Source organism: Gambusia affinis, linkage group LG15, assembly GCF_019740435.1.
Source record: "Gambusia affinis linkage group LG15, SWU_Gaff_1.0, whole genome shotgun sequence".
Taxonomy (NCBI): Eukaryota; Metazoa; Chordata; class Actinopteri; order Cyprinodontiformes; family Poeciliidae; genus Gambusia; species Gambusia affinis.
The window spans coordinates 10,390,340-10,418,224 of record NC_057882.1 but is presented as its reverse complement, the minus strand read 5'-3'; the positions used below and the strand labels follow the sequence as shown (position 1 = coordinate 10,418,224).

The 27,885-nt window shown below is 37.9% G+C and overlaps 5 protein-coding genes across 6 annotated transcripts; 1 reads left to right on the top strand and 4 right to left on the bottom strand.

The window, feature by feature from the left end:
• Nucleotides 1–1,533: 1,533 nt before the first annotated feature.
• On the top strand, nucleotides 1,534–4,033 carry LOC122844471 (lipocalin-like). The gene is made up of 6 exons (XM_044139934.1): nucleotides 1,534–1,786; nucleotides 3,065–3,204; nucleotides 3,290–3,369; nucleotides 3,440–3,550; nucleotides 3,629–3,730; nucleotides 3,822–4,033. Exons 1-6 carry the CDS (start codon nucleotides 1,694–1,696, stop codon nucleotides 3,839–3,841), a joined length of 546 nt encoding a protein of 181 aa, XP_043995869.1. The 5' UTR covers nucleotides 1,534–1,693; the 3' UTR covers nucleotides 3,842–4,033.
• LOC122844470 (zinc finger Y-chromosomal protein 1) lies at nucleotides 4,027–12,716 on the bottom strand. 2 transcript variants are annotated; one of them, XM_044139933.1, is made up of 8 exons: nucleotides 12,343–12,716; nucleotides 9,120–9,216; nucleotides 8,884–8,949; nucleotides 8,635–8,742; nucleotides 7,999–8,148; nucleotides 7,763–7,891; nucleotides 7,443–7,586; nucleotides 4,027–6,613 (listed from the first exon to the last, which is right to left on the bottom strand). In XM_044139933.1, exons 2-8 carry the CDS (start codon nucleotides 9,184–9,186, stop codon nucleotides 5,310–5,312), a joined length of 1,968 nt encoding a protein of 655 aa, XP_043995868.1. In that variant the 5' UTR covers nucleotides 9,187–9,216; nucleotides 12,343–12,716; the 3' UTR covers nucleotides 4,027–5,309. The 2 variants fall into 2 exon arrangements, with proteins under 2 accessions (XP_043995868.1, XP_043995867.1); XM_044139932.1 differs by having other exon boundaries at nucleotides 8,635–8,949; nucleotides 12,343–12,713.
• A 1,475-nt stretch (nucleotides 12,717–14,191) lies between these two features.
• Nucleotides 14,192–15,983, bottom strand: LOC122844469 (diamine acetyltransferase 1-like). The gene is made up of 6 exons (XM_044139931.1): nucleotides 15,751–15,983; nucleotides 15,625–15,676; nucleotides 15,418–15,498; nucleotides 15,229–15,330; nucleotides 15,078–15,118; nucleotides 14,192–14,953 (listed from the first exon to the last, which is right to left on the bottom strand). Exons 1-6 carry the CDS (start codon nucleotides 15,814–15,816, stop codon nucleotides 14,786–14,788), a joined length of 510 nt encoding a protein of 169 aa, XP_043995866.1. The 5' UTR covers nucleotides 15,817–15,983; the 3' UTR covers nucleotides 14,192–14,785.
• An 819-nt stretch (nucleotides 15,984–16,802) lies between these two features.
• On the bottom strand, nucleotides 16,803–20,189 carry prdx4 (peroxiredoxin 4). Its single transcript, XM_044139930.1, has 7 exons — nucleotides 19,870–20,189; nucleotides 18,340–18,457; nucleotides 18,130–18,246; nucleotides 17,863–17,985; nucleotides 17,300–17,430; nucleotides 17,135–17,169; nucleotides 16,803–16,930 (listed from the first exon to the last, which is right to left on the bottom strand). The coding sequence occupies exons 1-7, from the start codon at nucleotides 20,078–20,080 to the stop codon at nucleotides 16,880–16,882; spliced, it is 786 nt and encodes a 261-aa protein (XP_043995865.1). The 5' UTR covers nucleotides 20,081–20,189; the 3' UTR covers nucleotides 16,803–16,879.
• Nucleotides 20,190–21,483: 1,294 nt separating this feature from the next.
• pdha1a (pyruvate dehydrogenase E1 subunit alpha 1a) lies at nucleotides 21,484–27,835 on the bottom strand. Its single transcript, XM_044139929.1, has 11 exons — nucleotides 27,680–27,835; nucleotides 26,509–26,577; nucleotides 26,014–26,187; nucleotides 25,721–25,847; nucleotides 25,105–25,196; nucleotides 24,843–24,935; nucleotides 24,092–24,247; nucleotides 23,367–23,438; nucleotides 23,220–23,287; nucleotides 22,642–22,750; nucleotides 21,484–22,467 (listed from the first exon to the last, which is right to left on the bottom strand). The coding sequence occupies exons 1-11, from the start codon at nucleotides 27,725–27,727 to the stop codon at nucleotides 22,303–22,305; spliced, it is 1,173 nt and encodes a 390-aa protein (XP_043995864.1). The 5' UTR covers nucleotides 27,728–27,835; the 3' UTR covers nucleotides 21,484–22,302.
• Between the last annotated feature and the right edge of the window lie 50 nt (nucleotides 27,836–27,885).

The window sequence follows — 27,885 nt, the reverse complement described above, 5'->3', positions numbered from 1 at the left end:
TTAATGCAACATTCAACATCCGTTTCTCTTGTTATTTCTTGACAGAACAGTTTTTAATACAGCTTTAAATAAATAGATTGCCCTCTCCTTTGCAAAACTCAGTTCAAAACTTATTGTTCCCTCAACTCCAGCAGACGTAAACCCGAATAGTTTGTCCTCTGCTGCCCCCTTCAGGTCACTCTTTCCTACAAAATACCTGTGAAACTTCTACCATTTATGCAACTCAGGGTCCATTCACACTCCCTTTCGTCCGTTTTAATCTAATTCTAGTTCGTCTCTCCAGAAAGTTCTTTTGGAGAGGTGTGAATGTAAATTTGAACTCTAATGTGGGAAAGGGGAAAGAGGTTTGAGAAAATGTTTGAGAACTGCCTGGGTGAGAAGAGAAAATTGGATGAGGCTGAATGCAAGAGAATGAATCAGGAGTCTGGCTCTTTCAAGAACTTCTTAAAAACGCAGCAACAAGCTGAAGAAAGACGTTTCCAGAGAATGCCAAAGCAGCAGGGGGCCAGCAACCAGCTGTCCTTTCAGATGATGTCTGATTTTCTTTATGTTGCAATGCCCCAATCCATGACACCACCTACCACACAGCAGTGGATGCCTCCTACTCCAGTAAGACCCCCATCATGGCCCACGGGATCCTCTCACCAACCCTCTGCACATACTCACCACACTGATAACTCATTCACAATCATTCATTTACCACCAGCATAACATATCAACTATGCACCACAAAGTACCTGCAGCTGCCCAAACCCACAGGAGCCAAACATATTAGCTTCATCCCAGCACTCAACGGCTTCTGTTCTAGGTGATGTCATCTTTGATTTGTAGAGAAAAGATAAGAGCGAACTATTTTGAAACATTGTTCTTTTATTAAGTATAAAAACAATTTGAACTCATAAAAGTTAGTCAAAACTATACATTTGTTACAATGTTGGGAACAAATGTTGAATGTTCTATTTTAAACTCTCATCTGTTGTAATAAATGTTGAACTGTCATTTGTTACAATAGGAACACGGTACAAGTTGTTCTTTTCTTGCAAAACTGTACCACATGAACATGTGTCATGCAAAGACTCAAATTTACACTTTGAAATGTAAGAGCACAAAACTGTGTTAAAAAACACAATATTCTTTTACAAATGGTTTCACCAGCCAAGGCAGTAGTGAGTATACAGCAGCGCCCAGAATGTAGGGGTTTGTCCACATTGTTCAGTCTTTCTTTCCAACCTGGAAACAATAACCAATTTTCACTTACTGTATAAGGAAGAGTTGACCAAAACCCTTGCGTCACTAACTTTTCCTGGACCGGAACCCTCCCATTGGAGGGAAGGGTAAACTGATCATGTTTTTTCCATGGTTAAGAAACATGATAATGTTACAAATATCTTTAAAAGTTGCCTCTTCTGTCATATTTCAGTCCGTTTTCTCATCAATCTGCGAGAGTTTAGATCGACGCGCGTTCCCGCGACAGGGCATGCAATTCTCGGCGTTTCTCGGCATAACCCTGGCCAGTTTTGGGTTGTTAGTGTGTGGCAACTGGACGGGAAAAGATACATTCCCCTTCCGCTCCCCCGGCTCCTACATCACCCATTCTCTCTGCTATATAAACAATCACCGGGCGGGCCGACCTTTCGACAGCCCAGCAGAACTTCATACAGGTTCCGGGCAGCATACCTTCACTTCGGTAGCCATGACTCCACTGTTGGTCCTGCTGGGAGCCGCGCTCTGCTCCCTGACGATGTCCACTGAAATCGTCCCTCAGGCAGACTTTAACGCACAGGCGGTAAGAGACTTTGCAGAATTAACGATGCGTTTTCGCATGCACATTTATACTCTCTATATTGTATTTTATACAAAATTTGTCAATGTTTTTCTGCAGTGATCTGAAGGTTGACCTCCTGGAACTTTGAGGAAATTACATACTGGGCATATTTTACTTTTTTAATTTAAAATTAATGCTTTTCTATCTTAAGTTTTATTTCAGACAATAAAGAAAATTCGGAACTGATATTAGAACAAAAGTGTAAAAAATAAAACAGGAATTCTCAGTCAACAACAGACTGTTTGCTATTTACCATCACATTAATATCATAAATATTAATGATATTTATTATATTAATATCATAAATATTAATGATATTTATGATATTAATATCATAAATGTCATGTATGATATTTATGAAACATATTTATTATGTATCATGATAAATGATACATGTAAGATATAAATTTCAATTGAAAATTGGGGGGAAAAAATCAGTAAATTGACATCATTTGGAACACTTCCCCATCAGATTCATAAATGAATTATGTCGTAATTCATTTCTGATGTTGTGCAGCAATGGACAACCAGTAAATTTATATTTTAAAGCCAACAAACTTTAAATTCAGTATAGTTATGTAGCTACATGTATTTTATTATTGACACAAAATAATTACGAATGACAAATTGATACATCATGTGTTTACACACTTTATGGGTAATATTATTTTTTAAAGTTGAGTATTATGGAAAATAATTTTTTCTGAGTTTTATTTTATGTTATTTCCTCACCAAAAACATGCATATTGTTGCTTTGATTCTTTCATGTATGTTTGAGAAATCCTTTAATCTCCCATGGCAACCATTTTAGGTGCCTAAACACTTGCTCTTACATGTAAATCACTGAATCCTGGTTTTGTATCCAACCTTCCCCATTAAGCTCCTTCAGACTAGCAGCAGCAGCAATTAGCAAAAATCTGTTGAAACTGCATCTGCTGAGCTCATCATACCAATTACTTGTTGGTAGTAAATGACTTAAAGAAGCATTTTTGTGAGGACATGGCGAAGGCAGCATGTCACAAAGAAGAGTTTCTTAAAGAGACAGGGACCCAATTTCTTCTTTCAAGAGATGCTTGATACATACAGCATTTTTAGAACAGAAGGTAACACGGTAACTCGATTGTGCTATAAAATGGCACTATCCCTTGGAAATGTATAACACTGCCCCTTTAAAAGCAAAAACAACATCTCATGGTTATATTGAACGAATGGCTTTTAATATTCTGTTTGCTTCAACAGGCAAGAGGGAAGTGGTACTTGATCGGATTCGCTACCAACAGCCGGTGGTTCGTCAACATCAAAAATAGAATGAAAATGGGCATTGCCACGCTAGAACCAACTGCAGAGGGAGACGTGGATCTATCATACTCCACTCTTAGGTAAGAGGACACAGAGACAGAAAGAGAGAGAGAGAGAGAAAGGAACATAGAAAATTAATTACAAACGAGTTGTATCTTTTTGCAGAGCCGACGGTTCTTGCTGGAGAAAGAGCCACCAGGTCAACAAGACTGACATGCCTGGGAAGTTTAGATCTGTCAGTGAGCGTAAGTACAATGCACACACCAAAGTAACACGGTTCTAACAGACGCACTGACATCTTATTGCTTTTGTTAGGTTGGGGCAGTACGAACGACTTAATTATGGTGGACGTCAAGTATGATGACTATGCACTGATTTACGACGTCAAGACGAAACTGAAGGTCACCAAACTCGTCCACCTTTATGGTAAAGTCCTCACTAGCAGTGCTGCATTTTGTGTCTCCGTATCTTTAGTAGCAGATTAATCTTTTGTGACCTTTCCAGGCCGCAGAAATGAAGTCAGTCCTGAAGTGAAGGAGAAATTCAGACAGCTCGCCTTGGACGCTGGCATTCTGGCTGAAAACATTGTTTTCCTTCCTAAAAACGGTACTTTTAAGTCACTGGATCCTGTTTTTGTGTCCCACTACATTAAAGTGACGCAAACACTAATCAACTTAATCTCTTTTGCTTTTCACAGCTGAGTGCCCTCCTGCCTAATTTCCTCCCCTAGTCATCATGTCGGTGATTCAAGCTGCAGATCATTACCTTTGCTGTGGAAATATTCATCTATCAAAGCTACTGGCTAAAACATCATCTTCAGTTACTTCGCTTTGCCACGACTCTACTGTTCCCTTTACCTAAGCACTATAATTGAGTTCTACTAGCAAAATAAAAGAAACAGCTAAAATACTTTGCTTTATTATCTTTTTTTTAACAAATACGCAGACGTACATCCATAACAACACAATTCGGATTTCCTTTTTATCAAGTGTTTACATCTACACGCTTTGTACAGATCTGTATACAAAACAATAATTTACGTCCCATAGAAGTCTAGTTACACTTAACTATACAACGAGTTGTGAGTGAAATAAATATAAAAACAGAAATGATCACAGGTGTTAAAGGATGTAAAAAGCCATAATACGCATACACCACCAGCACCTGGCATCTGAATGTTGCATCTAAAAAGATATACATTTTCCCTTTTCTACTGGCAAAAGTACATCTGTGATAGAGAAAACACAGTTTAGTCCATAGATCCAGGTTTGCAGCACCACATATACTGTATGATTCCCAAAATACATTTCACTCAAATCAACTTTGAAATTCATCGGGTTTTCTCTCCCTTGTTTGAATTAAAAGATTGAAACACTGAAATTTAGGGCTTAGTCTCCGTTTGATCCGGGCAACTGAGCACATTTACAGACAAGAAACAGAAATATTGGACATAAAGTAAAGCATTGATTGCACAGCGATTGATGTGCATATGTTGACTTTAAATCACAACCATAGAGCGTCCACTTCTTTTACAGGTAAATTGAATGATTGTGGCGGACACAGAAGGATTTTTGATACCGTTCTGTTTTTGTTACCACAACAAAACCATTATGTTACATATTGGCGGGATCAAAGCACCAGGAAGCACAACATAGGGGGACTTTTTATGGCCTTCTTTCTCCCTTTCATTCACACACACAAACAAACTGAATTTCACAAGTGCTACTTAGAACATGTGGCTAATCCATACCTCTGGTGGGTTAAAAGTATATTTTAAAAGAATGATGCAAACATTTTGAAAATTACACTTCGATTAAGACAAATAATTAGGACCGATTTTGACCGAGAACTGATTGCTACCTGCCAAATCCAAAAATGTGTATCTACAAAAAGACAAACTGCCATGCACACAGTCACCAGCAGGGGACATGCAGTTAAAAAGTGCAAGTCTATGAAGAAAAGGGGAGAGGAGGGTGCTAACTCTGTCAGAGACTTAATGGTATGTACATGAGTATACGTCTGCGAAGAAACATAAGGCTGAGGATTAGAAAGAGCAAAAAACAACAGATTGGACAAAAGTAGAGCGAACACATCACAGTTTCTGTGAGTGTGCAAGGACTCAGGTGTGTGATGGGCGTTTCTGATGTTGGTCTTTGTTCTGGCACAGTATTTGGCTCAGTCAGAGTCACTCTGCTTTCACTACGTCCTTGTGGTGACGCATGATGTGCTGGTTCTTCTCCGAGGGCCGTCGGAAGCCTTTGGAACAGATCTCGCAGCGGTGTGGGTAGTCCTTTGTGTGAATGGAGATCACGTGCCGCTTAAACCCCGAAGCGTCCCCGGTGCTGTAGTCGCAGTACTGGCACTGGTAAATTCTTTTCTCTTTCTGTCCTTTGCCGATAACAACAGTCACACTGCTGGCTAAGCTGGCCGCACTGACCCTGGCTGGTGGGCCAGACCCACCCGAGCCACTCGGTGCAGACTTTTTAGTAGGGGCCGCAACGGGAGTGTGCGTCTCTGTCCTTTTCGCCTCACTCTTTTCAGGTGAGGCCTGCTGCTCTTTTGTGTGGACAGACAAAATGTGGCGGCTGAGGATGAAGGGGTCTGCGATTTTGAAGTTGCAGTGCCGGCACTGGTGGAGTTTCTTAGTGCGGTGAGACACAGAGTGCTTCTTGAGCTCAGATGGCCGGTGGAAGCCCTTTCCGCACACCGCACATTTGTGTGGATAGTCCTTGGTGTGAACAGATATGATATGGCGTTTCAGGTCACTGGAGTTAGAGCTTTTGTGATCACAGTGGGCACAATGGTGGGTCTTATTCTCCTCGTGAGTCAGTCCATGTTGCATCAGCTCCTCCTCCTCTGCGAAGGTCTGGAAACAGCGTTCGCACTTGTACGGCATCTCTTTGCTATGCTTAGTCTTGATGTGCGTTTTGAGATTGGAGGAATCGGCCGACTTGTAGTCGCAGTACATACAGGAATAAGGCTTCTCGCCGGTGTGCGTGCGCATGTGTTTCTTCAACTCCGACGGGTGCCGAAAGCCTTTCCCACATTCCACACAGATGTGAGGAAAGCTTTTGCTGTGGACGGCCAACAAGTGTCGATTGAGCAGTCCCTGCTCAGCGGTTTCATAGTCACAAAACTTGCACTTGTGCATCTTAGTGGGTGGAGGAGTTGGCTGGGCTTTGGGCTCCCGGTGGTGGTGCTGCAGCCTGTGAGAGAACAGCGCCCCCTGCTGGTGGAACTCTTTACCGCACATCTCGCACTCGAAAGGGGCTTTGCTGCTCAGTGCGTGCACCTCCATGTGATTGTGGAGGCTGGCTTTCTTGTTGGTGGTGAAGTCACAGTCTGTACATTGGTACTTTTTGCGGGTCAGAACATCCTGGTGGTGATTCTTAGTGTGTCGCTTTAAGAAACCTCTCGACTTGAACTTTTTACCACAGAGCATGCAAGGATAAACTGTCAGCGGCTGGCCATATGGACCTATGATGATGGCTGGAAAAAAAAAAAAAAAGAGACAAATGACAACATGGTAAAATACTTGTTTGAGAAGAGTCACTTTTTTATTTCATTTTCATAAAACAGTGTTTTTATGAAAATATTCATACTCCTTTCACATTTTCCATATTTTAATATATTAAAGAATACTCTTATTCTTTAATATATTTTCAGTTTTGTGACAAACCAAAACATAAGTTTACAATCAAACTTATCTGGTGTGCTCCCTGCTCCTCATGATTCTGTTTGCTCATTAATATTCTCTAACAAACCTTTGGGGTTTTCGCAGAGCAGCTACATTTAAACTGAAGTTCAACTGAACATGGCAGGATGATTTACTAATGAAGTGACTTTTAAAAGACAGTTGTACCTTTTTTCCTCCACTCCACAGTAATGAACTACTTTGTGTTGGTCTATGATACAACACCAAATAAATTGCTCCAAGGTTTGTGTTTATATTGTCACTGCATGTGGAAAGTTCAAGGAATATGAATACCTTTGCAGGGCAATGCATACATTTTCTATATACATATTTGAATAAACAGTTTATTTTCAACGTCTGATAAGCGACTAAAGAAAATTAACTGCATTTAACTAAGACGCTCCATCAATGTTAAAAATCAATTGTAGATGAATAAAATTATATCCCTAAAAGCTAAAAAAAACAAACAAAACTGAACTGTAAAATAGCAGAATAAGTTCAAGACCTAAGTAATCAAAATAAAAAATCTTTCTTTAAAATGTAGCCAGTTTTCTTTTTTATGAGTGAACAATTTGGTTTTGAGTCGGGATATGAAAATTAACATTCGGTTTTTTTCCTCCGTACCTGTCTGGACCTGCCGATGTTCTGATCGTCTCTTATTCTTGTTGCGCTGTCTATTGATTTCATCGACCCCGTCTGATTCATCGATGTGCAGCAGTGCACTGGCAGCGCCGTTTCGGTTTTCACAGCCCTCGCTGTCCTCTACACCTGAAGGACCAACAAAACTTCATTCGTACAAAGCCAATACTGTGAGACATGGATAACGTACAATATCCAATATCCAGTTTTTGCTTTTTGCCAAACAAAGGACAAGAGCAGTGTCCACAAAAACCTCCCTGTTTTTTACTTTCACGGTTCATGCCCAATGGATCCATAAGACTCACCATGATTTCCTTGATTGTGATGAGAATCCCCGACAGACATATAGACCATCTTCTCTCTGAGTGTTTGGCCTGTAGACTCTGTTAGTGCGACGCTCTCTGCATCTCCATCACTGATGTCAACAGATTCTCCTGTAGAAAGGTGTATTGCGTTTGCTAGTTTTGTTTTATGTAAATAATTTTTTTATGGTTTTTTTGTTCTAAATATTGCTTAGACAGAAAAAAAAACAAGTTCTTACCCATGTCGTCCTCTCCTGAATCCGCCTTGAAGATGTACACTTTTATCACCTCTTGTCCATCTTCGTCCTTCTCCACTTCTTGGTCCTCCACGGCCCCTTCCACAGTTACCTCAGTTCCATCCTCAGAGACCATTTTTCCAGCTTCGTCCACTACGAACATAAATACATAAGCATTAATGTGGTATAGATATTACACTACAGCCCTAGGCACACCAAAAAACCCATCAACGATTAGAATCAGAAAACTTGTCACCGATAATATGTAATTGGAGGGTCAAATACTGAAACATGTATTCTCTTTGTGTTCCAGAAATGAAAATGTTTGTCAGCCTTCAACAAAACACCATGCTCTTGTTTGGAGTTTAAAAGAAAAACAAAAAGATTCAGGAAATATGCTTTAATGTGTAAATGGGATCAAGTTTGTAATTTCTTGATTTCCTGTTAAATTAAAATCAAGTTCAAGGAACCTTGAGCTGATTTTTATGGTCATTATTAAAGTTTAATTTATGAATCAATGAATAAACTTAAATCAATGAAAATAACTTAAGTGGGGATTGATCAAATCTCAAAACAAAAATCAAGATAAAAACTGAAAGCTGAATCTTTAATAATTGCAAAGCAGAGCAGTAAACTTACAGGATATCATCAGATAATCTCCACAGCCATCTTGGTCGTCATCCTGCTGTTCTGGGTCCAGCCCATCTTCCGGGATGTCTCCCATGGCAACGCCTTCCTCTTCGCCCTCTAGAGCCATCACACAGGTTTCTACAGCAACATCTTCATCCTCATCTCCATGCACATACTCAGAAACTACGTCTTCAACTGCATCCTGGATGACGAGCTCTTCTGGGGCAAATCTGTGAACTGCCATGCCTTCACCCTCACCTTCTGATACCAACACAGTCTCTTGAAGCTCCACAACAAACTCCTGCCCACCGGCACAACCGTCATCTGCAAGAAGATAACCATTTAACAGGATAACACCAAAGACTCCCATTCTTATACAAGTTCTGAGGCTACAAGTCAAAATGGATACGTACATCCTCTGACTAGAAACAACACTCCTAAAATACTTTTAGTCAGAGATATATATATATAAACAAATAAACATGTATAATTACCCGATCCGTGTATTATTATTTTAGGCTCTTCAGCATGTATTGCAAGCCTTGTGACATCCTCATCCATTGTCCTCGTGCTGCATTTGTTACTGAGGAGCTGAAAGCAGAACATGCAGTAGTTAAAATGCAGCTGGAAAAAATATGTGCAGAAGAGCAATTCTTGTGGAAAAAATGTAAAAATGGTCAACAAATGATTATTACACTGTGTTAGGAGTGCCTTAAGAAAATCTATATGCCCTAAAGTCTTTTTGCATCTCAGTAGCATTGTAAATGAGTCACCCAAATTGTCAAAATATAAGAGTAAAACCCATCATAAAACCAAAAGTTTTAATTATATTAAGTTTAGAATTATGTGTTACAGTTTAAAGGAAAAATATTTAATTGGAACAGGATAAAACGTCAGGCATGCGTCCAAGGTCAACTGTACCCATTTGACAGATTTGAATGTGACTAGTGTGTGTGAACCTCTGTACCAAGTATTTTTTTTTCTCCATACACAACAAGAAGGGAAAACTTTAGCTACTTGACGAGGTAAAATGCAAAGCAGAATCTCCATCCTGCTTTACAGTTCATCAGAAATTGATGAAATGTAAAGGATGCATTTCATCCTGCATCAACCTCATCAAAAATTGGTTTGATTTATTTTACAAACAATAAATATAAGCAGGTTTGTTGTCGAGTAACGTATTGACAACAATATAATATTGACAATCTAATATTTTATGAGATATTATGACTTTTTGTACAATTCCTGCAGTAAATTCAGCCTAGGTGTTTTCTGTTTCTTTCCAGAGAAACAGATTCCTCATGTTTTCCACTATACCATCCACCATCCTTCCTTCCTCGATTTTGTTCTAATCTCTATCTTTTTTTTTACTTTTTACCCCAGCTCGCTTCCCTTTTTTCTCCTTTTTTCAAAGCTGCAATGCTCCCCTGTAGGACAGGACATGTTTTAAAAGAGATGAATTCAATTTACAGAGTTTGACCAGAGCTCTTTTCACAAAAACCCCTTGGAGCTCATATGATGAAGCAAGATTAGTATCTCATTAAAGTTGCCTTAGGTTCAGTGACCGTCAGCATTTGAACGTTGTTTCACTCCAAAATTTTTATTTCAGCCAATGTTAATGGAAACCTAACTTACTCTACCAGATATTAGGAGACTATTCATTTACTACACAAGTTATGTTTTAACACGAGACCCTAATGTAAAGATACCACAATATAACCAACTGGCCATCATGAAAATAAAATATCAAAACCCAGTGGGACGAAGACATGTCCTTTTTGATTTTAGCTCAAACATATTTGAGAACTTAATACAATATAGTTTACAACAAAGACTGGTCAATTAGCGGTCCTGTTAATAGGGAAGATAATTCTTTTTTTTATATATCATTAGTTGACTATAATAAGCTTTTATTGCCATTTTTAACCAATAGGCTGTATCCATAAAAATGCTGGAACACGTTTATATTTGTATCTAACCTATGAAATGTTGTAAAAACTAAAACTATGGGCAAATTAAAACACTAACATTTTAAACATTCAGATTAAATGTTTAGCATGATTGAAAACCACATTTTTTCAGGGGCATCTGGGGAAAAGAAATCACTATAGATGAATGGTAGCAGGGCAACCTCTGTCTGCGTGTTTTTGGTCTGGACAACTATAGCAAAATTAGGCATCAAAGGCAGAGAGACCACCTAAACCTAAAACTAATTATTGGATTGCAGCCTACAAATGCTGAGCAATCAATATAATGGCCTCCCAAATCTTGCATCTGATAAGTCCTTTGTGATTTTAACATGTCGATCATTTACCATTCAAATATCACTTATATGTTTACACTGCAAAAAGAAACAAAAATAATATGTCACTGCTTTCCTTAGTTCTTTTTAATAATAAAAAAGAGTAATTAAGACTTAAGTATTGTTTTCATTCAGGATTAGTTGCCAAAAATTGTTGCTATGTAATAGGGCAGTGTCCAACTAAAAATCAATACAAAAGTAATTAACACTTGTCAAAAATACTTTAACATACAATATATTTTATAAAGGTTTCTGTATAGATTAGTGAATTGAAACACAGTGTGTCAAATTTGCCTAAAATCAGTTTTTGAACATACAACACAATTAGAAGAGTGGGTTTAATATTACAGACACCACGTTTCAGTTGCAAAGGTAAGCTAGTAAATGAAGCCATAATCTCCACTTTATTTCCCAAAGTAAATTTCACCAAGATGACACTTAAAGCCTTAAGTGTAATGTTTAACACTGGGAAGAAGATGCGATCACATGGGATAGAAATCTCATCAAAGAAGAAAGACGCAGAGATGTAAACAAAAAAACGGTGTAACTGAGGTGCCAATTTTTTACTGAATGTACCATCCCCCACCTCTAGGTGGGCAAAAAAGGTGACAACGATGCGTGGAGAGCAACACAACAGGGCATCACTCCGCTTTAAAGATGTCAACACTATGTATTAAAACTCACACGAGTGGTTGGATGAACTTTGTTAGTTTCGTGCACGAGTCTAAACCAAACACAAAGCCTTTAGAGATAAATAAAGGCACCATGCCCAACTGACCAATGGAACAATATTAAATGCAAAGTCCGACTGCCACAGAGAAACATGCACAAGTATGCTGACAGCGTCAACATACATGTGCAATGGCAGAACAAAACCCCCCGAAAAAAATCGGGTTAAGCTCATTGTTCACGGGTATATATCTCTGCAGAGGTTTGCAGCTAGCAAGAGAAGTGCTAAACACACCTTTTCTACAACCCCTGTTCAACACACAAGCGTCCGCCATTTTGTTAGCCTTGTGTCTGAGGAATGCTAACTTGAATGTGAATAAAATTACTTACTAACGAAAAGGTTATGTTAAATATACTTAAATTTAAGTACATTCTACTTCAAAGTTGTGGAACTCTTTATCTATCAAAGACAAAACCAAAAAATGGCGAGTGCAGATACTGAACTTTCGGCGAGCTGGATGGCTAACTAGCTATCATGCTAACAACATAGGCCTGCTTTACCGATCACGGCCTCAATTAGGCCCGGGCCCCGGGAAGAAGAGGCCCAGCCCTGAGCGGCCTCGGGTTTACATTAAATAATTTAATTAAAATACAAAATGCAAACAAATTCAAACAGCCACAAACGCACTAAGACGATGACATCGCTCAGGCAAGAGGCGATCCGGGAGCAAAAGAAAGCCGCGTACCAGATTTATGCTGCAGGGATGGCCTCTGTCCGCTCCACGGCTTCCCAGGCCGCCTGGTTCCCCCAGACTCGGGCAGGATTCAGTCGGGAATTTTGTGTGATTTGGGCGGGCCGCGAACGAGCAGAGAAGGAGGGGTGAAGGGGTAGTTTCTGGAACACCGCTGAAAAACGAAGCAGGACGTCTGAAGCCAGACAGTGTCCTGCTACAGCCCCCCGCTTCTCCAGCTCCGAGGCCGCCGTCAGCACGACACGTCACAGCCCGAGAGCGGCAGGAAAATGCGGAAGAGTTGAGGTGGAAATCACCCGAAAGCTACCAAAAAGGCCATGATGTGAAGACCTGTCTGCTGAATTGTGACAAAGCTTTGCGTGGTGTTTCTTTAGTATAAAACCAAAATGACTGTAACTTGACTAAAACCATTCTACTTTCACCAAACATCAGTGGGGCAAACAAGGAACCTAATGTACGTTTTAGTTTTCAGTTTTTTAAGACAAAAATATTTTTTTGAACTACATTTGACATCTTTTAAATAGGAGCACCTATCTCTCACAATGTCTTGTTGGAGTACTCACACACCTTGAACTTTTTCAAAAACTTGTTTGATGGGAGGTAAATCTAATAGAACAAAACAAAAGAGCCCATAAAGGTGAAGTAAAATAAAAAGAGCAAATGGTTCTATTTTTATTTTTCCTCTCTAAAAGTGAAAATATAGCATGTATTTGTTTACAGACCCCTGAATGTTGCTTTGGACAAACTGTTGCTGCAAACATTTTGGTTTATGTCCCTACATTTGGGTTTAGACTTTGACTTTTTTGACTGGGTCATTATATATATATATATATATATATATATATATATATATATATATATATATATATATATATATATATATATATATATATATATATATATATATACATATATATATATATATATATATATATATATATATATATATATATGCACACTTGGAGCTGGTGGTTCTTAAAACTTATTTTAAAAAGTACCACTTCAGTAGATTAAACAAGCTTTCTAACATTTTGAAACAATATTGCAACATTTTATAGTTTTGACTTGCATCGTCAATCTATATAGGTATGTGCTCTTTTTCATTTGCTTCAGTTGATTTAAGCTCCATCTGTCTCTGTTACATCCTTTCCACTGATTAGTATCACATGACAGACCAGTAAACTCTTATATGGCAGATTTTGGACCTATAATCCAACCAGGGGCACCTGAACAATCCCCTACTTCTGCCAGCCACCATCCCATCAAACTGAATGACTTAGAAAAAAATTCTAGGATGGAATAAAATGCAGCGCCTCTCTGAAAGCAAGATATATATATATATATTCTTAGTTTTCTAACCAGCAAGCAGGGGGCACCAACTTTCCATTGACTGCAAATAAATTAAAGTATTAGAAAACTTGATCATCTAACAGATAAGTAATTTTTTTAAACCTTGTGCTATGTGCTGTCCTGAGTAACTACCCATTAGTTACTCAGTTAAAGAAAGAACATTTCTTTCTCTCACAAGTTGTCAAAGTAGGTTAAAAATGTCTCTCTGGTGAGTAGAAATTGACATGTGTTCAGTACAAAATGTCCTGTTGTGTATTGCTCTTTTTTTCCCCAAAAAGTTTTTTATTTTTTATGAAATGGACAAAGCAGCAAAAGTATAACACAATGAAGGCATAAAGTGACTAGCACCTGATTTACAAACATGCACTTTTGCTTTGTTAAATGTTTATTTGATTCAAGATTTCTGAAGATTAATGGCAATGCTGAATTGAAATAAAGCAGAAGTATTGAGCCAAGTAAATACATTATCGGGTTTCAAAAAAATGGCGTTCCATTTGTTTGAAAATGTAACATTTTTATTATTTAAAATCTGTATTATGAACAAAGTTTAAACTGACAAAGTTTGCTGGGGTGGTGGTTGCTTCTCTTCTAAAGTATATTTAATTTACGCTTATTTCTGACAATAGCAAATTATGCACTTAGATTTTCATATTTTATTCATTACCATTTTCAAAACATCACATTTACTGTTACATTTGACAATATAACTCATTTTTAATTAATGAAACCAAAAACCTCCAATACAGATTTAATTTACAAGATAACTTTTAACATTTCATATTAAAACAACATAGATGTTCATTATTGCATACCAATACTGCAAATTTTAATGTATAGGCTACTTTCTATCCACTTATTGGGTTCATAAATCACAAGAATATAACTTCTACAAAAGAATCTAACTTCAAAGACTGAGTAATTTGCCTTCATAAAGCCTTAAAAAACTGTTTTTACTAGTAAGTAGTTTGTTAATAAGTGTTAATCTGCTTAATTTGCAATGTGAATGAGGTAAATGTTGTAGAATCAGGTAAGAATCAAAGATACAGAAATATTAAAACCCAAATTCTCTATAGGTGATCAGTATGTTTTATTTTGCAGTCATCTTCACCAGGTCCTTCTTTTGGATCTCAAAGAGACGCCAGCCCTCTTCCGAGGACAGGTCAGCGGCGCCCCTTCTCTTGTAGAACTCAATAGACTGCTTGTTGTTTTCTGCTACAATGAAATGCATACTGCTACAGCGGGTCTTTACAGAAATCTGGAGGAAAGATATTTCAGAAAAATGGACGTTAAAAAGCAAGCATTTGAGCAGTACTAATACACCTAAAATCAGCATAAATGTTTAACCAGATAAGTTGCAATTACACATAAAGTGTCTGTACCTCACTCAGCACCTTCAGGATTTGTGAACCAATGCCAAAGCCTGGTGAAACATTAAACAGGCAGAGCAATTACAACAGTTTTTGCCAATGTTGCAACACAGCTGTAAATCATTACATTTTGCACCACATCTGAACTATTCAGCAATCTTACCTCGAAACTCCTGCATGACATAGAAATCTTCCAAATAGAGAAGCTTTCCAATCCACGGGTCATATGTGAAGTAGTACATTGCAAAGCCAATCACAGAAAATCCTTGATAAAAGACACTAGACGTTAAAGGCTTTATTTATAAAATATCTTATAATATGAGGTAAGATTAAAAAAAAAAATTTTTTTTACCTTCTGTGCTCTGATCTTTTGGGACTTCTGCAACCAAGCAATGGTAGAACGGATGATCTCCAAAGCCATCCTCAAGCAGATCTAAGTTAAATGTAGGATATTAACATTAAAGGATTCCATAGCAAAAATTGTTTTGCTTATTTATAAATAGAGGTTACGGCTTGTTTGGATAGTAGACTTTGGAATAAATAAGTCAATGCACAGTACCTTTCTCAGTGAGCATCACCTTCTCCTCCATCTCTTCAAATTTAGCAAGTTCCTACAATGCATAAAGACGTGAACTGAATTTAAATTTGAACTAGAAAGAACTTGAGAAAGCGGAAAGTGCCGTACCTTTATGAGTCGCAAGATATCAGATACATCCTTTGGTTCAGCTGGTCGTAACACAAACTTGGCCATTTTCTCTTTTTTCCTTTTTTCCCTTTGCTTACCAGTCCTCGAAATGTGAACAAGAGCAAAATTTGTTTCTTCATTCGCTCCTCAGGAGTACCCCCCCGGCAAAGAATTAGAATAACTAGCGCATACAGTTCTACATCAGCCGCTCCCAGAGTCGTACAGTGGCGGCAGAAGCCTTCCCTTTATGTATCCTCCAAAAAGACACGCCTGATTGTAAATCCACATATTGACGCACATCCTGTTTCTTTTCGGTATGAGTTGCTTATCTCTGTTCATCACTGTTTTTCACTTGAGTACTGATCAAAAGAGAAATATTAACCAGCCCTAGCAACATATAAGTGCTACAGTGAGCACAGACACACCATCAGACAAACCACAAATCAGAATGAAGATTTTTGCAAACATTTGTCTCTTACGATACTCAATGTGAGGCTTTTCTGCAGGTTGTAATTGGAATATGAACAATTTCCTCTTAGGAAAGCTGCCCAGTAGAGCAAGACTCTTTTATTGCTTGCAGACAGTTCAAGGTGTACTTGCATTACAAGGTTTGTAATTCACCTGCCAACAACACTGTTTTGTCCATAATTTATTCTACATCGTGAACAGCTGTTTGGATCCGTGAAAATAAATTCTCTCCCATCCCAGAAAACTTGTCTGATCAGCCTCACTTTAATACTCGATTAGCTGCTGAAAACAAAAGAGTGATGATGAAATATTAACTACCAGTTATCACCTGTTGGCTAATAAATACACAGCCTGGAATTCATCATAAACTGTATGTGCAACAACATAATTCTATAGTTAGGACATTTTTTATTTTAGTACTAAACAAGCAGAGTTCATATTAATCATATGCCAACATAGCCTACCAATTCCTTCACTAGTGACTTATGATGATCATCCATTCAGCAACAAGTACCCCAGTTTAGGGGAAAACACAAATGCAACATGTAATCATGAAATCAAATAATGACACGAGACACCAAAAATTTTGAAAAAAAAAAAAAAGATTTTATTTGAACTTGGCTGGAATTAAAAAGTTTGGGAGGGAAAGCAGAAAAGTTGTTCAGTTCAGTTTGTCAAAATATTTCAGCTTGCCTGAGGGATCAGGAATGATCTGTGGAGGAAGATATAATTTAATTAATGACTTTCATTCAAATACACCAAGCATCTTTGATCATCAGTTTATGCCAAAGAAAGAAAAATGTTTGAACTTCAGAAACACTCTCTTAAACTGATCCAAATCAGGTTTTCTATGTTGCATTTTGTTTAGCAAGACAATTCAGGACAAAGAATCGGTCCAATTCCCAGTCATACTCACAGTGTCGCTGCCTGGCTTCCATCCTGCTGGACACACTGTAGGGGAAAATAAATAAATAAGTAAATAAAAAGGCTAAACAAACCCGGTGTCTGTTCAAAAACGGGTCTCATTATAGCCAAAAGATAAATAATTTTTTCAAAAGTGAATGAAAAGAACTTTCAGTACCTTCTCCGTGTTTGTCTGTGTACTGGAAGGCCTGGACCAGGCGCAGAGTCTCATCCACTGATCTTCCCACAGGAAGATCATTCATGGTGATCTGCCTCAGGATGCCTTTGCCGTCGATGATAAAAAGACCTCTGACAAAAGACATGGACATGTTAGATGCTCACCATGTCAAATACCCACTTTAGTTCTTTTTTCCCCCCTATGAAGTAGGATTTGACTCAAGTCTCAAAATCTAGTCCCTATAGCAAAAAAAAAATTTGAGAAAATAATAATAATAAAAAAAAATGGTTCTGCAGCATAAGAAAAAAAATACTCCTTGTATCATATGTTATGGTAATTATTGCAATAATTATGACAAATTATAAAAAGTATTTAAAAGTCAAATAAATAATAGCATAGGTCTGATTTGGAGAACTTCTCCAGAATAAATAAATAATAATAATTTAAAAAATAAAATAAAATTTCACATCCTGTTCCAATTTTTTCTTTTGACTGGTCCGTTTCACTTCTCCAGCTTTATAGAACAGCATTATTTGAACCATGATTTAAAATTTGAATTGCACCTCAGCGTGTGACCCTGGTCCTCCAAGTAGACGCCATAATCTTTTGAAATCTGGTGTGTGAGGTCAGACAGCAGAGGGATTTTCATTGGTCCGAGTCCACCCTGCTTCCTGGGGGTGTTGATCCTGTTCAGAACAGAAAAAGTGAGCAAAACACTTTAGACAAATCATTACTAAAGTTACGGAAGAGCAAGAGAAATCAATATGTCATTATTCCATTTATTGAGTGTGGTTTGCACTTTATAAGTCTACTGGAAGTGGTTTCCATACCAAGCTAAATGGGTGAACTGGGAATCCACCGAGCAGGCGACCACCTCAGTGTTGATGGCCTGAAATTCATGCACGCGATCGCTGAAAGCAATGATCTCAGTGGGGCAGACGAATGTGCTGCAGTAGAAAAACCATGATGACATATTTTACATGTTTGCACTTCAGGAAAGACAATGCGATTTTACAATAATGCATTCAAGACATACGTACAAGTCCAAAGGATAAAAAAAGAAAACAAGATATTTCCCCTTGTAGTCAGACAGCTTAAGCTCCTTGAACTCCCCACCAATGACGGCAGTTCCTTCCCAGTTGGGGGCAGGCTTTGAAACTGAAATAGAAAAAAAAAAAAAATGCACACAAAAGTTATTTTCTTTGAAATGTTCTCCGCATTTTCCCATTCTGTTTGGAAACTCGTAAACAATTTAATTCTACAAGTCGTGGCCAGCGGCTAAATTTTTAACACTAAACAACTGCAGTGGATTTTATCTTACTGGGTTTGATCCAATTACATAATCTTAAGAATTAGCCACGTTTACTTCAAGAGACACATCAGATTTCAGATGTCCTACACATTTTTTAAAATAAAAATTTCCCAGTCTAGACCATTATGGATTGACAGATAATGGTAAACAGATGGATGGAAAAAAACATCCATCTGTTTTTTCCTTGCTGCTCCAAATGCAAGCTTTCCATAAGTATCTGAACAGCACTTTGAAAAACTTATTCTTTCTCAAAGTGAGAGAGGGAACAGACAATAATTAACCATAACCAATTAACTTTTTTCCATGCTTACTTGTCTCTGACTTTGAAAGTACTTCAAGTTCCACACTTTTCTAAACATCATCATTTCCACAGTAGTGGGATTAAAAATTATGGACTGACTTTAAGAACCAAAGACTGCCAAATTGAGTACTATTCTAAAAAAAATAATAAAAACGGGCTTTATGTGTTACATGACATCTAAACATAATTTGAGCCACGGTTTTAAGAACATATTTTCTTCATATACATAGAAATTTTGAACAGCATCTGATATGGATATGGTTGTAGCACAGTAGTTCGTCTTATTTTATTTTACATGCTCTCCATCCAAGTCATCTTTGCAAGTTTTTTCCTTTATGTTTTTGTGTTGTCCTCAGTTTTGGTGAACATACTCTGTGCCTACCAATTAGACTGCCAGTAGGCCTACAGGTTTCCCATGTTTGACATCTGGTCTCAAATTTCTCACATTCAAAAGGAGCAGTATGTCATCAGTGATCGCTAAAGCAAGAATAGAGGACACGGCTTGCATTAGGGTAAGCCATGGACCACATGGCAGAGAAGCAAAGCAGACTAAGGATCGTAATCAGAAACAACTAGAACATACGCACTAGCTGCATGTTGTAAGACTTTATGGATAAGTGTGTTGGTGTGCTGCTATTCTGGGTCATGTGTCAGGGGCGGAGAGAGACAAACTATCCAATCAATCTCATACACTGACGTGTCCTACAAAATTGAGTCAAAAGTATGGAAATAAAATTACGTTTCTGGCGTGAAATCTAAATGGAGTTTAACACCCATGAGGAAACAAAGGGGCATAATGCGACACAATTAAACGCTCATCCGCAGGCTGCGTCAGTGCGCATCTGTTATCTGGCTTCCCAACAAGGAACGCATCTTAAAAACGCGCACTTTTCAACGTGCAAAACATCGGTTCAATAACCAGTGGGTTTATAATCAGTAGGGCAGGAAGGAACTCACTCTTGGCTTTACTGAGATGCAGGGAATGGTCGGACACAGGCACACGGAAAGCCTCTCCAGGATAGACGTGTCCTCCAGCGTAGTTGTGACACTGGGAGTTCTTCAGGTGAGCGCCTTCCTCTGCAGAGGCGATTGTGCTGACAAGGAGCGAAGCAGCGCAAAAGGCGCACAGCAGCTTCATTTTTGCAACAGTGCTGAAACCAGACTCCATTGTGTCGTCTCCCCGTATGCACGTAGTTTCAGACTTTCAGCAGGAATGAAGCCTTCTTCCTTATCTTCTTCTTCTTCGTCATTTGAGATTTCCTGCAGCTGGCGTCCTCATTGCTGCATTACCGCCATCTTCTGGAGCTAATTAAGCTTTCAGATTAATTGTTAGTGAAAATACACGAAGCTACCAGATACATACCTTTGCAGAATAATTTATTCCGTGTGTACTGAAATAAGGATGGTTTTCAACATTTTTGCAACCTCATTACCTTTATACCCCTAAATAAAACTTTCACCAGAAAAAACATTCTTAATTCAACCAATGAAATGCTTTAAAATCTTTCAAACCATTGAAGCACAAACTGAAGCTGCCAATGACGTTTATGGCTAGAAACATCCCTGGTCACACCACAGTAATGTTTGGAACCGAACCCCTTCACGAAAAGTGTAAAAGTGCTCATTTTAACTTTGGAGGAACTACACAGATATACAGCTCATGTGGATTATTACGTTAACAGGACGTTAGTCATGCACTTCACAAATCTAAGACCTTCACTGAAAGAACTTAAGATTGCACTTCATACAAGCCATATAGCAAATGAGATCAAAGGTAATTTTTAAATACAAACTGCACAAAAACAAAAAAGCTTAATGTTTTTTTTGTTACCAGGGTTCACCCAGATCCAGTGTCCATACACTCTTCTTGAATTACTTGCTACTCCAAATGCAAGCTTTCCATAAGTAACTGAACAGCGTCCATTTTTTAATTCTAGTTATGAAAGTTAAAAGTTGTATTTGCTGCTAAAAGCTTCTGTAGACATGCAAGCATGTTCACAACAATGCACTATGTATGTTGTCAAATATGTTTGTACTATGTATTGATTCCAATAATTACAGTTGCTACAGCTGGTAAAATAACCATCTTTAGTGAATAATGTAATGTCATAAAAAGCTGCAAGATCAGAAATACTTAACCAAACAAGTCTTCCATTTGAAAAAATGAGTTTATATCGAGGCCATAAGATTTATTACTACTATAAATACACATTCAGAGGATTTCTGACTCCCAGAATTTAGGATATATACAGCATACTTTACATCCACAATCAATTTCGCTCTAAAAATCACTGAAAAGCTACAACAAATGTAAATTTATATTTCTGATTATGGAGTAAACCAAAGACAAAAAGCCACATTCAGCACATTTAGTTCTGTCAGGCACATACAAATACAAGAAACTTCTGCTCTTCTTATTTAATGTGGCATTTTTAATGGAAACATACTGGTTGAACCAAACCTTTTGAGGTATTTTTGTCATGAAAGGTCCAAAAAGTCTGGGTACAAACTGCCTGAGGAAGTACTATCATCATTTACACTTAAGGAGAAAAGAGTTCAAAGACATGCAGCTGGGTTTGACATGAGTGAGATTTATTGCACCTCAACAATGTCCAGAGCGTAACAACAAAAAGGTAAATATGGAATACACTATCCATACTCCCATGGGGGCAAACAGAATTTCAAGATCTTAACGCTCAAGAAAAAAAAACACTTTTACATACAGAAGCTTAAGAAAAGCATCTTAGGTACTTATTTGAAGTGCTAAATTTATAGATGGGAACTTCAAATAATTCATCGGGATTGGCAATTTAAACTGTATATTGCTCATATGGCTCGCAGTCAAAATATCTTAAAAATATAAATACAATACATGTTTCAATGATAATGTGGCATCAATGTCAACCAAATGCACTTCAGATTACCCGTCTCCCAACTGTTTTGTATTTCACTATATTCATTTTAATTTTAAGGTCAGAAACAGTGTAATCCAAGTATCAAGAATGAAAAAGTTGATTTGAAAATGGCAAAAAAAAAAACAACCCAAAACAAAACAACAACAAAAAACCACTCATCATTAGTAAATAAGAGTGATAAATAAGCTCAGATATTTTAGCTGTGTTTGAATGGAGACCCCATACAGACTAGAGTGGTGAAATAAAAAGAAACTGGAAAGTTAAACCAATTAATGTCAGTTTAACTCTGAGAACATGTTTGTAAATTATGGTCCTCATCGTTTAAAAGTGGCAATAAAATAATGGTTAAAGCTCTGGATATGATGCGCTATGTGAGTTCACATAATGCACTCAAATATGGTGCATCACGTCAAGTGTGTTCACATAACAGTATGGGGACTTGAGTTACAGTAGAACTGACGAAGAAACTCGGGCTTTAGCTGACAGACTTCAGTTTGGCCCACGGGTTGGTGCCGCGCACCTCAACCGGTGGATTGTTGGAGAAGACGTGGTTGCACAGCTCCTCCAGGGGTGGTTCGGGATCCGTGGTGGCAAACTGAGCTGCATCTTCGATTTCCTTCCTCACTTCCACATCGATCTCCTACAGATGCAACACAGACAAAACAAAAGCTTAGTGGCAACCAGCACGCACAGAGCAGCTACTCGAGCAGCGACAATCGTTTATGCAGCTACATGAAAAAAAAAACAATTTCTGTAAATTTTTTTGAACAAAAAAATCTGCTACAAGCTTGTTCAACTTCAAAGCATTTGCTACCTTAAGCTCCTCCACGCTGGCCATGTTGTTGCTGAGAAGGCGGTCCTTCAACAGGGAGATGGGGTCACTCTTACTGCGGACCTCCTGGATCTCTTCACGTGTGCGGTAGCTAGAAGAGCAGAGATTGGTGCAGGGACGTTGCAGGGATTGACTACAATAATCACATTTGTACACTCTATCCAAATGTAAGGATTTAAAAAAACAAAACAAAAAAAACAACAACATAATTTCCTGCAACATATAGCAGTTAATGAATCATTTTTCAACCTGTTGTGCAAAATCTGTACTTTCTGTGTACCAATGTTGCAAGATCCAAATTAGAATTAGAAAGATTTTATCTCTGATTTTCAATTATTCTACAGAGGTTAATCAGCAACAGCCAATAGCAAGATTAGTGCGTACTCAGTTTCTCCCCGGGTGTTGTTATTGAAAGGACACTACAGAGGGAAGGAAAGAATATGAAGACTACTGAAAACAAGCCAGAAGCAAAAAGGGCAGCAGCACAGAGAACATGACATTTAACATTTTCATATTAGTAACAAGAAAAGCAAAACAGTTGAGGTGCTGTGATCAAGTACCTGACACCAGGGTCGCTCATACTGTGTCCATGGTAACGGTATGTCTGTAGTTCCATCAGTATTGGACCCTGATGAACAGTAGTAAATATTTAGCAGAAAAAAAAAACAGCAGCAGTAATAACTTTTAAAGCAATTATTAAGACTAACCTTTCCAGACCGGCAGTGATCAGCTGCAAATCTAGTTGCTTCCCGAACACACAGAATATCCATCCCGTCAACCTTGGAGGCAAAAAGATCATTTTAATGAACCATTATAAGTTCTTCAGAAAGAATCTATGCTTGCAACAAATAGTCATTACAAGTTGGATAAGATTAGGCCTAAAATCCCAAAGTGTAGACCAGTTTTTAACCACACTACTCAGGATCTCATCAAAAATCCTGCTACCAGAGTTGTGACCAACAACAGGAAATGCATCATATTACTGCACTTGCTCTTCTTTTGACAAAGAATTGCATTCTTTGTCAAAGAATATAATTCAAATTCTTATTGATGGTGTATGAGGCACTGAACAATCTTGTTGTTGGCCAGGTATCAAATTCCTCAAATCAGATTTATGTCAGAAATAAAAACATCACTCTTTAAACATGTTTTTCCATAAGAATTAGTTATTTTATCAGTTCATTCCAAATTAACTTTATCTGATACTTACATTTTTTACTATTGTTCAGTTAATGTATGCGTCTTTACTTGATCTTATTTATGGTGTTTTTCTTTAAAGTTCTTTGAAATACTCTGTATATAGGAGGATATAGAAATACGCTGGCCTTGCCTTTTAAACCTCCCCAAAAACAATATTATAGTGATCCATGCTCTGTTGAATTATGCTGGCAAAAAAAAAAAAAGGATTAGGTAGGTAAGTAAAAATCTGTACCCTGAGACCAGGAATAAACTCTCCCCTCTTGAAGTAGTCGGTGCTGGCTGCGGCTCGCTCCACTGACGTCCCCATGCCGTACCTGTTGTTCTCACAGATGAAGATAACAGGCAATTTCCAAAGAGCTGCCATGTTGTAGGTTTCAAAAATTTGACCCTGAAACACATACAAGAAAACATTTTTTATTTTTTTTGCTCACTTGAGAAATTCAGCAAAATTTAGTCTGATTGATTTTACATAACTAATTTTCAAATTAAATGTTTCTTAGAAAACTAATGTGAGGCTAGAGTCAGATATTTAGATTCACTTAATACATTTTAAAACAGGAATTTGATGAATAACTTTGAATTTATTGTGTTCTGACAATTATTAAGGGACAAAATTACTTATACATGTTCAAAAACATGCATAAAGGACAGTGATATTTGTTTAAAAGTACCTTCTAAAATTGTACCTTAATAAAACAATTTTTGCAGCCATCAACCAGTTTTTAATCTGTTTTTAAAAATCATTGACATCATATTTTAAGCATTTGTTCCTCTCGAGAGAAGAAACAGACCAAAATTAAAAGATAATTATATTTTTGTAAACCTTTGACGGAAAAATATATATACTATTGGTCACACAGCATTTTTTCATCCTGTAAAGCAGGTGACAAATGCTACGGTGAAAAAAAAAAAAGCTTTTGAGAGTAGCTGCTTCAAATTCTAACAACTCAAGATGTAAAACGCCAGGGATTTGTGACTCATACCTGGTTGGCAGCACCATCACCATACAAACAGACACAAAGCTCATCTGTGTCCTTATATTTGCAGGCGAGCGCCACACCTGCACCCAGAGGAACCTGAAGAAACAGTTAAAGTTGTTATCATTAACATGTAGAATAAAGCTTTTCTAATTTTTTTTTTTTTAGTTCTCTCCCAAAACTAGCAACAAATTACTCAGCGTGCGAGAAAATAAAAGATTACCCATTGAGACATCACACACTTTGTCTAAAAAGTTCAGCAACTTACCTGGGCACCGACAATTCCATTTCCTCCATAGAAATTTTTACAATACATATGCATAGAGCCTCCCTTGCCTTTTGCAATACCGCTTCTTCTGCCTGCATAGAAAAAATAAACAGACATAAAATCAAGGGAGGGAGACGTTACCTATAGTTCAAGCATTTCACAATTTAACATGGGCAAACACAGGTGATCCTGTAACCTGGGCTGACCTGCTAGCGCCGCAGTATGACAACATGTATTTACAGTGCAGAAATCAAAGCTGCAGATGATGACACCATTATCACCCCGCTTCACAGCACAGCAGACCACAGAAGCTCAACTCTTACGCAACCTAGGTTTTAGACTGTCACTAGTTTGACAAATTAATCCGGTCTGCTTTACAGAAAGTTAGATTTCTATCTTGTTGTCACTATAGTTGTGGGATTTATTTTCTCGTCAATATCAATGGATAGATCTGTCCTGTGTGATGTTCAGACAAAAACAATTTCAATTGTCTTAGTAAACATTTCCAACAGATGCTGAAATAAACAACTTTTACACTATAATCTAGGGTCGAGTGCTAAATTTATGCAGGAACGTAATCCATCTTGAGATGAATTAGTTGGCACTGCAGACTCACCAGTGAGTTCAGCCATGATCTCCTTGACGGTTCCTCCCCTTGTTAAAGTGTAGCCGTGTGCGCGGTATGCTGTGATCAGGTGGTCTTTCAGAGTAATTGATGCCTCGATACCAACAGCACAAGCTTCCTGCACATGGAAAGCAGACAAATTCACATATACAGACACATACCCTACCCTAACAATTTCTTACAGCTTCTAGTGATAAGCATAAATTACTCCTGAATAATACAGTGAATCTGTGTATTTGCACTGTACTGACTGGTGCAAACAAGCTATGAAGAGTTATATTCACCTGGCCATCATATAAATGACAGAACCCTCTGATGATCTTCTGCTTGTACAGCTGGTCGGCCTTCAGCTCCATCCGTCTCATAGTCTGCATGGTGCGGTAGTACTGCAGACCCTGGTCCCGCGTCATGACCACCTGAGTTGCAGGGGCCTCGTCCAGCTTGAAGACGTCACATTTCTTGAAATAAAAAGTAAATAAGTGAGAAACCTAAACATGCATTGGACAATTTAATATAGTGTATAACATAGTGCTTTTGTTGCCTGGTAACTTTTCAGCCACAAACAAACTTGGAAAAGCTGGTGAACTGAGTGGAGAAGATCAACTAAACAGTACACAAAATCATCATCAACTAGCAATATTCTTGCTTTTCTATATGTTTATTAGGACTGTAATACATGTTCTAAAACTATTATAGGATAATTATTATTTTACTGTTGGAGAGGATTTCAACAGCCTAATCCCAATGACCAAAACTTTGGGTTAGTTTCTGAAACATACCTTTATTTCAAACGTTGCCTGGGTTGTGAAGTCTGAATAGGTCCGTGCTGACACGACAGCTGCAGCTCCCTATCGAAGGGCCAGAGAAAATAACAGGTTTAAAAATCATCAAATGTTTCCCAACTTTTTCACATCACGCAAAATAAAATCAATTCCACTGTCGGTAACTGTCGGTGTTACTAAGAGATACCAGATGATCTTAAAAATTACGATTTCCAACGCCCTCCCCCTGAAATTGTACCTCATCAAAAATTAGATACATTTATGTTTAATTTTAAATGATTCCTTTTTTTAAATGAATGTTTGTAGAATCAATGTATTTGTTTAGTCAGAATAGTCTGTTTCTAACTATTTAAACACTACATCGCAATAACAGGTGTGGCCTTTTTGGATGAACAACAATGGCTACAAGTAAATTGGTTGCATTAATTTCTACTCACTAATAAAAGACAGAAATACTGCTTGTTCGACGTCCCAGAGTGATGCCTATTTTATTCCTTTTTTTCTAGAACAAAGGTTTTTGTAATTGTGGATCATAACTTTCAGCAGGTTTCAAGCTGATCTAAAGTTAAGCAAAAATGAAAAACAATAATGCGTGCTTATAAAACGCTATAGATAATTCTATTCTCATTTAACACTTCGGTCAGTTCAGATTTTTGCCAAGATTTCTAATAATGACAATATTCTAGATGAAAGTCGATCTATAAACCAACTAATTCTATTTTATTTTACTAAAATGCAAAATAAGTGGATTTGTGTTGTGTAAATAAACCCATATTTTACAAGTCTGAAAGTTCTTATAGTGCATACCAAAGCATAACTTTATTTGTAAAACAGCTAGCTACCTGTGAAGTTGTTGTCAGTTTTTTTTCGGTGTACAACAGACGGCAACAGAAACGGTAACGTTTGTGCTTGAGTATACATTAAACACAAAGTCAAGGCACACAAAACTAAATAATTGAGTCTCTGTTGGTCAAAGCGCTGAGAAACACAATTATTGTGGGTATGTTTGCAGGAGTTAGCTTCGTTAGCCAGACCTGCTATGGCCTCACAAGGTCATAAAACAGCTGACAGATTATATAGGATAAACACCGCACGATTTCAAAGGCAAGGCAGATTAGCCAGAGCCTAACTGGGGCACAACATGGGTTTAAAAAGTAGTTTATCTTACATTTCTCTGAGCGCAGGCCCTCAGTACATTGGAGATATTGGTCAGCATCTTTCCCTCCACAGAGACTACACAGCTCGGTTCAACACGTACCCGTCCTTCTACCCAACTAAGGCTCTGTCTTTCCGGGGCCGCTTGCTCCGCCCACTTTTCTTCTTCTACTTTTTCTTTATATCTCAATACCGACAACCGAGCGCTCCCGCCACTAC

What these genes read in the sequence shown, in the direction of transcription:
- LOC122844471 (XM_044139934.1), top strand. Translation starts at nt 1,694, where the DNA reads ATGACTCCACTGTTGGTCCTGCTGGGAGCCGCGCTCTGCTCCCTGACG. An exon ending in CAAACTCGTCCACCTTTATG is followed by an intron (nt 3,551 to 3,628) that starts GTAAAGTCCTCA and finishes TGACCTTTCCAG; the next exon opens with GCCGCAGAAATGAAGTCAGT. An exon ending in TGTTTTCCTTCCTAAAAACG is followed by an intron (nt 3,731 to 3,821) that starts GTACTTTTAAGT and finishes TGCTTTTCACAG; the next exon opens with CTGAGTGCCCTCCTGCCTAA.
- LOC122844470 (XM_044139932.1), bottom strand. Translation starts at nt 9,186, where the DNA reads ATGGATGAGGATGTCACAAGGCTTGCAATACATGCTGAAGAGCCTAAA. An exon ending in AGATTATCTGATGATATCCT is followed by an intron (nt 8,149 to 8,634) that starts GTAAGTTTACTG and finishes TTATGTTCGTAG; the next exon opens with TGGACGAAGCTGGAAAAATG. An exon ending in TTCAGGAGAGGACGACATGG is followed by an intron (nt 7,892 to 7,998) that starts GTAAGAACTTGT and finishes ACCTTTCTACAG; the next exon opens with GAGAATCTGTTGACATCAGT.
- LOC122844469 (XM_044139931.1), bottom strand. Translation starts at nt 15,816, where the DNA reads ATGGCCAAGTTTGTGTTACGACCAGCTGAACCAAAGGATGTATCTGAT. An exon ending in AAAAGATCAGAGCACAGAAG is followed by an intron (nt 15,331 to 15,417) that starts GTAAAAAAAATT and finishes TCTTTTATCAAG; the next exon opens with GATTTTCTGTGATTGGCTTT. An exon ending in TCCTGAAGGTGCTGAGTGAG is followed by an intron (nt 14,954 to 15,077) that starts GTACAGACACTT and finishes TCTTTCCTCCAG; the next exon opens with ATTTCTGTAAAGACCCGCTG.
- prdx4 (XM_044139930.1), bottom strand. Translation starts at nt 20,080, where the DNA reads ATGGAGTCTGGTTTCAGCACTGTTGCAAAAATGAAGCTGCTGTGCGCC. An exon ending in CACAGACAAACACGGAGAAG is followed by an intron (nt 17,170 to 17,299) that starts GTACTGAAAGTT and finishes TTTCCCCTACAG; the next exon opens with TGTGTCCAGCAGGATGGAAG. An exon ending in GGAAGCCAGGCAGCGACACT is followed by an intron (nt 16,931 to 17,134) that starts GTGAGTATGACT and finishes CTTCCTCCACAG; the next exon opens with ATCATTCCTGATCCCTCAGG.
- pdha1a (XM_044139929.1), bottom strand. Translation starts at nt 27,727, where the DNA reads ATGCTGACCAATATCTCCAATGTACTGAGGGCCTGCGCTCAGAGAAAT. An exon ending in ATGAGCGACCCTGGTGTCAG is followed by an intron (nt 22,751 to 23,219) that starts GTACTTGATCAC and finishes CTGCTCTTCTAG; the next exon opens with CTACCGCACACGTGAAGAGA. An exon ending in CCAGCGTGGAGGAGCTTAAG is followed by an intron (nt 22,468 to 22,641) that starts GTAGCAAATGCT and finishes TTGCATCTGTAG; the next exon opens with GAGATCGATGTGGAAGTGAG.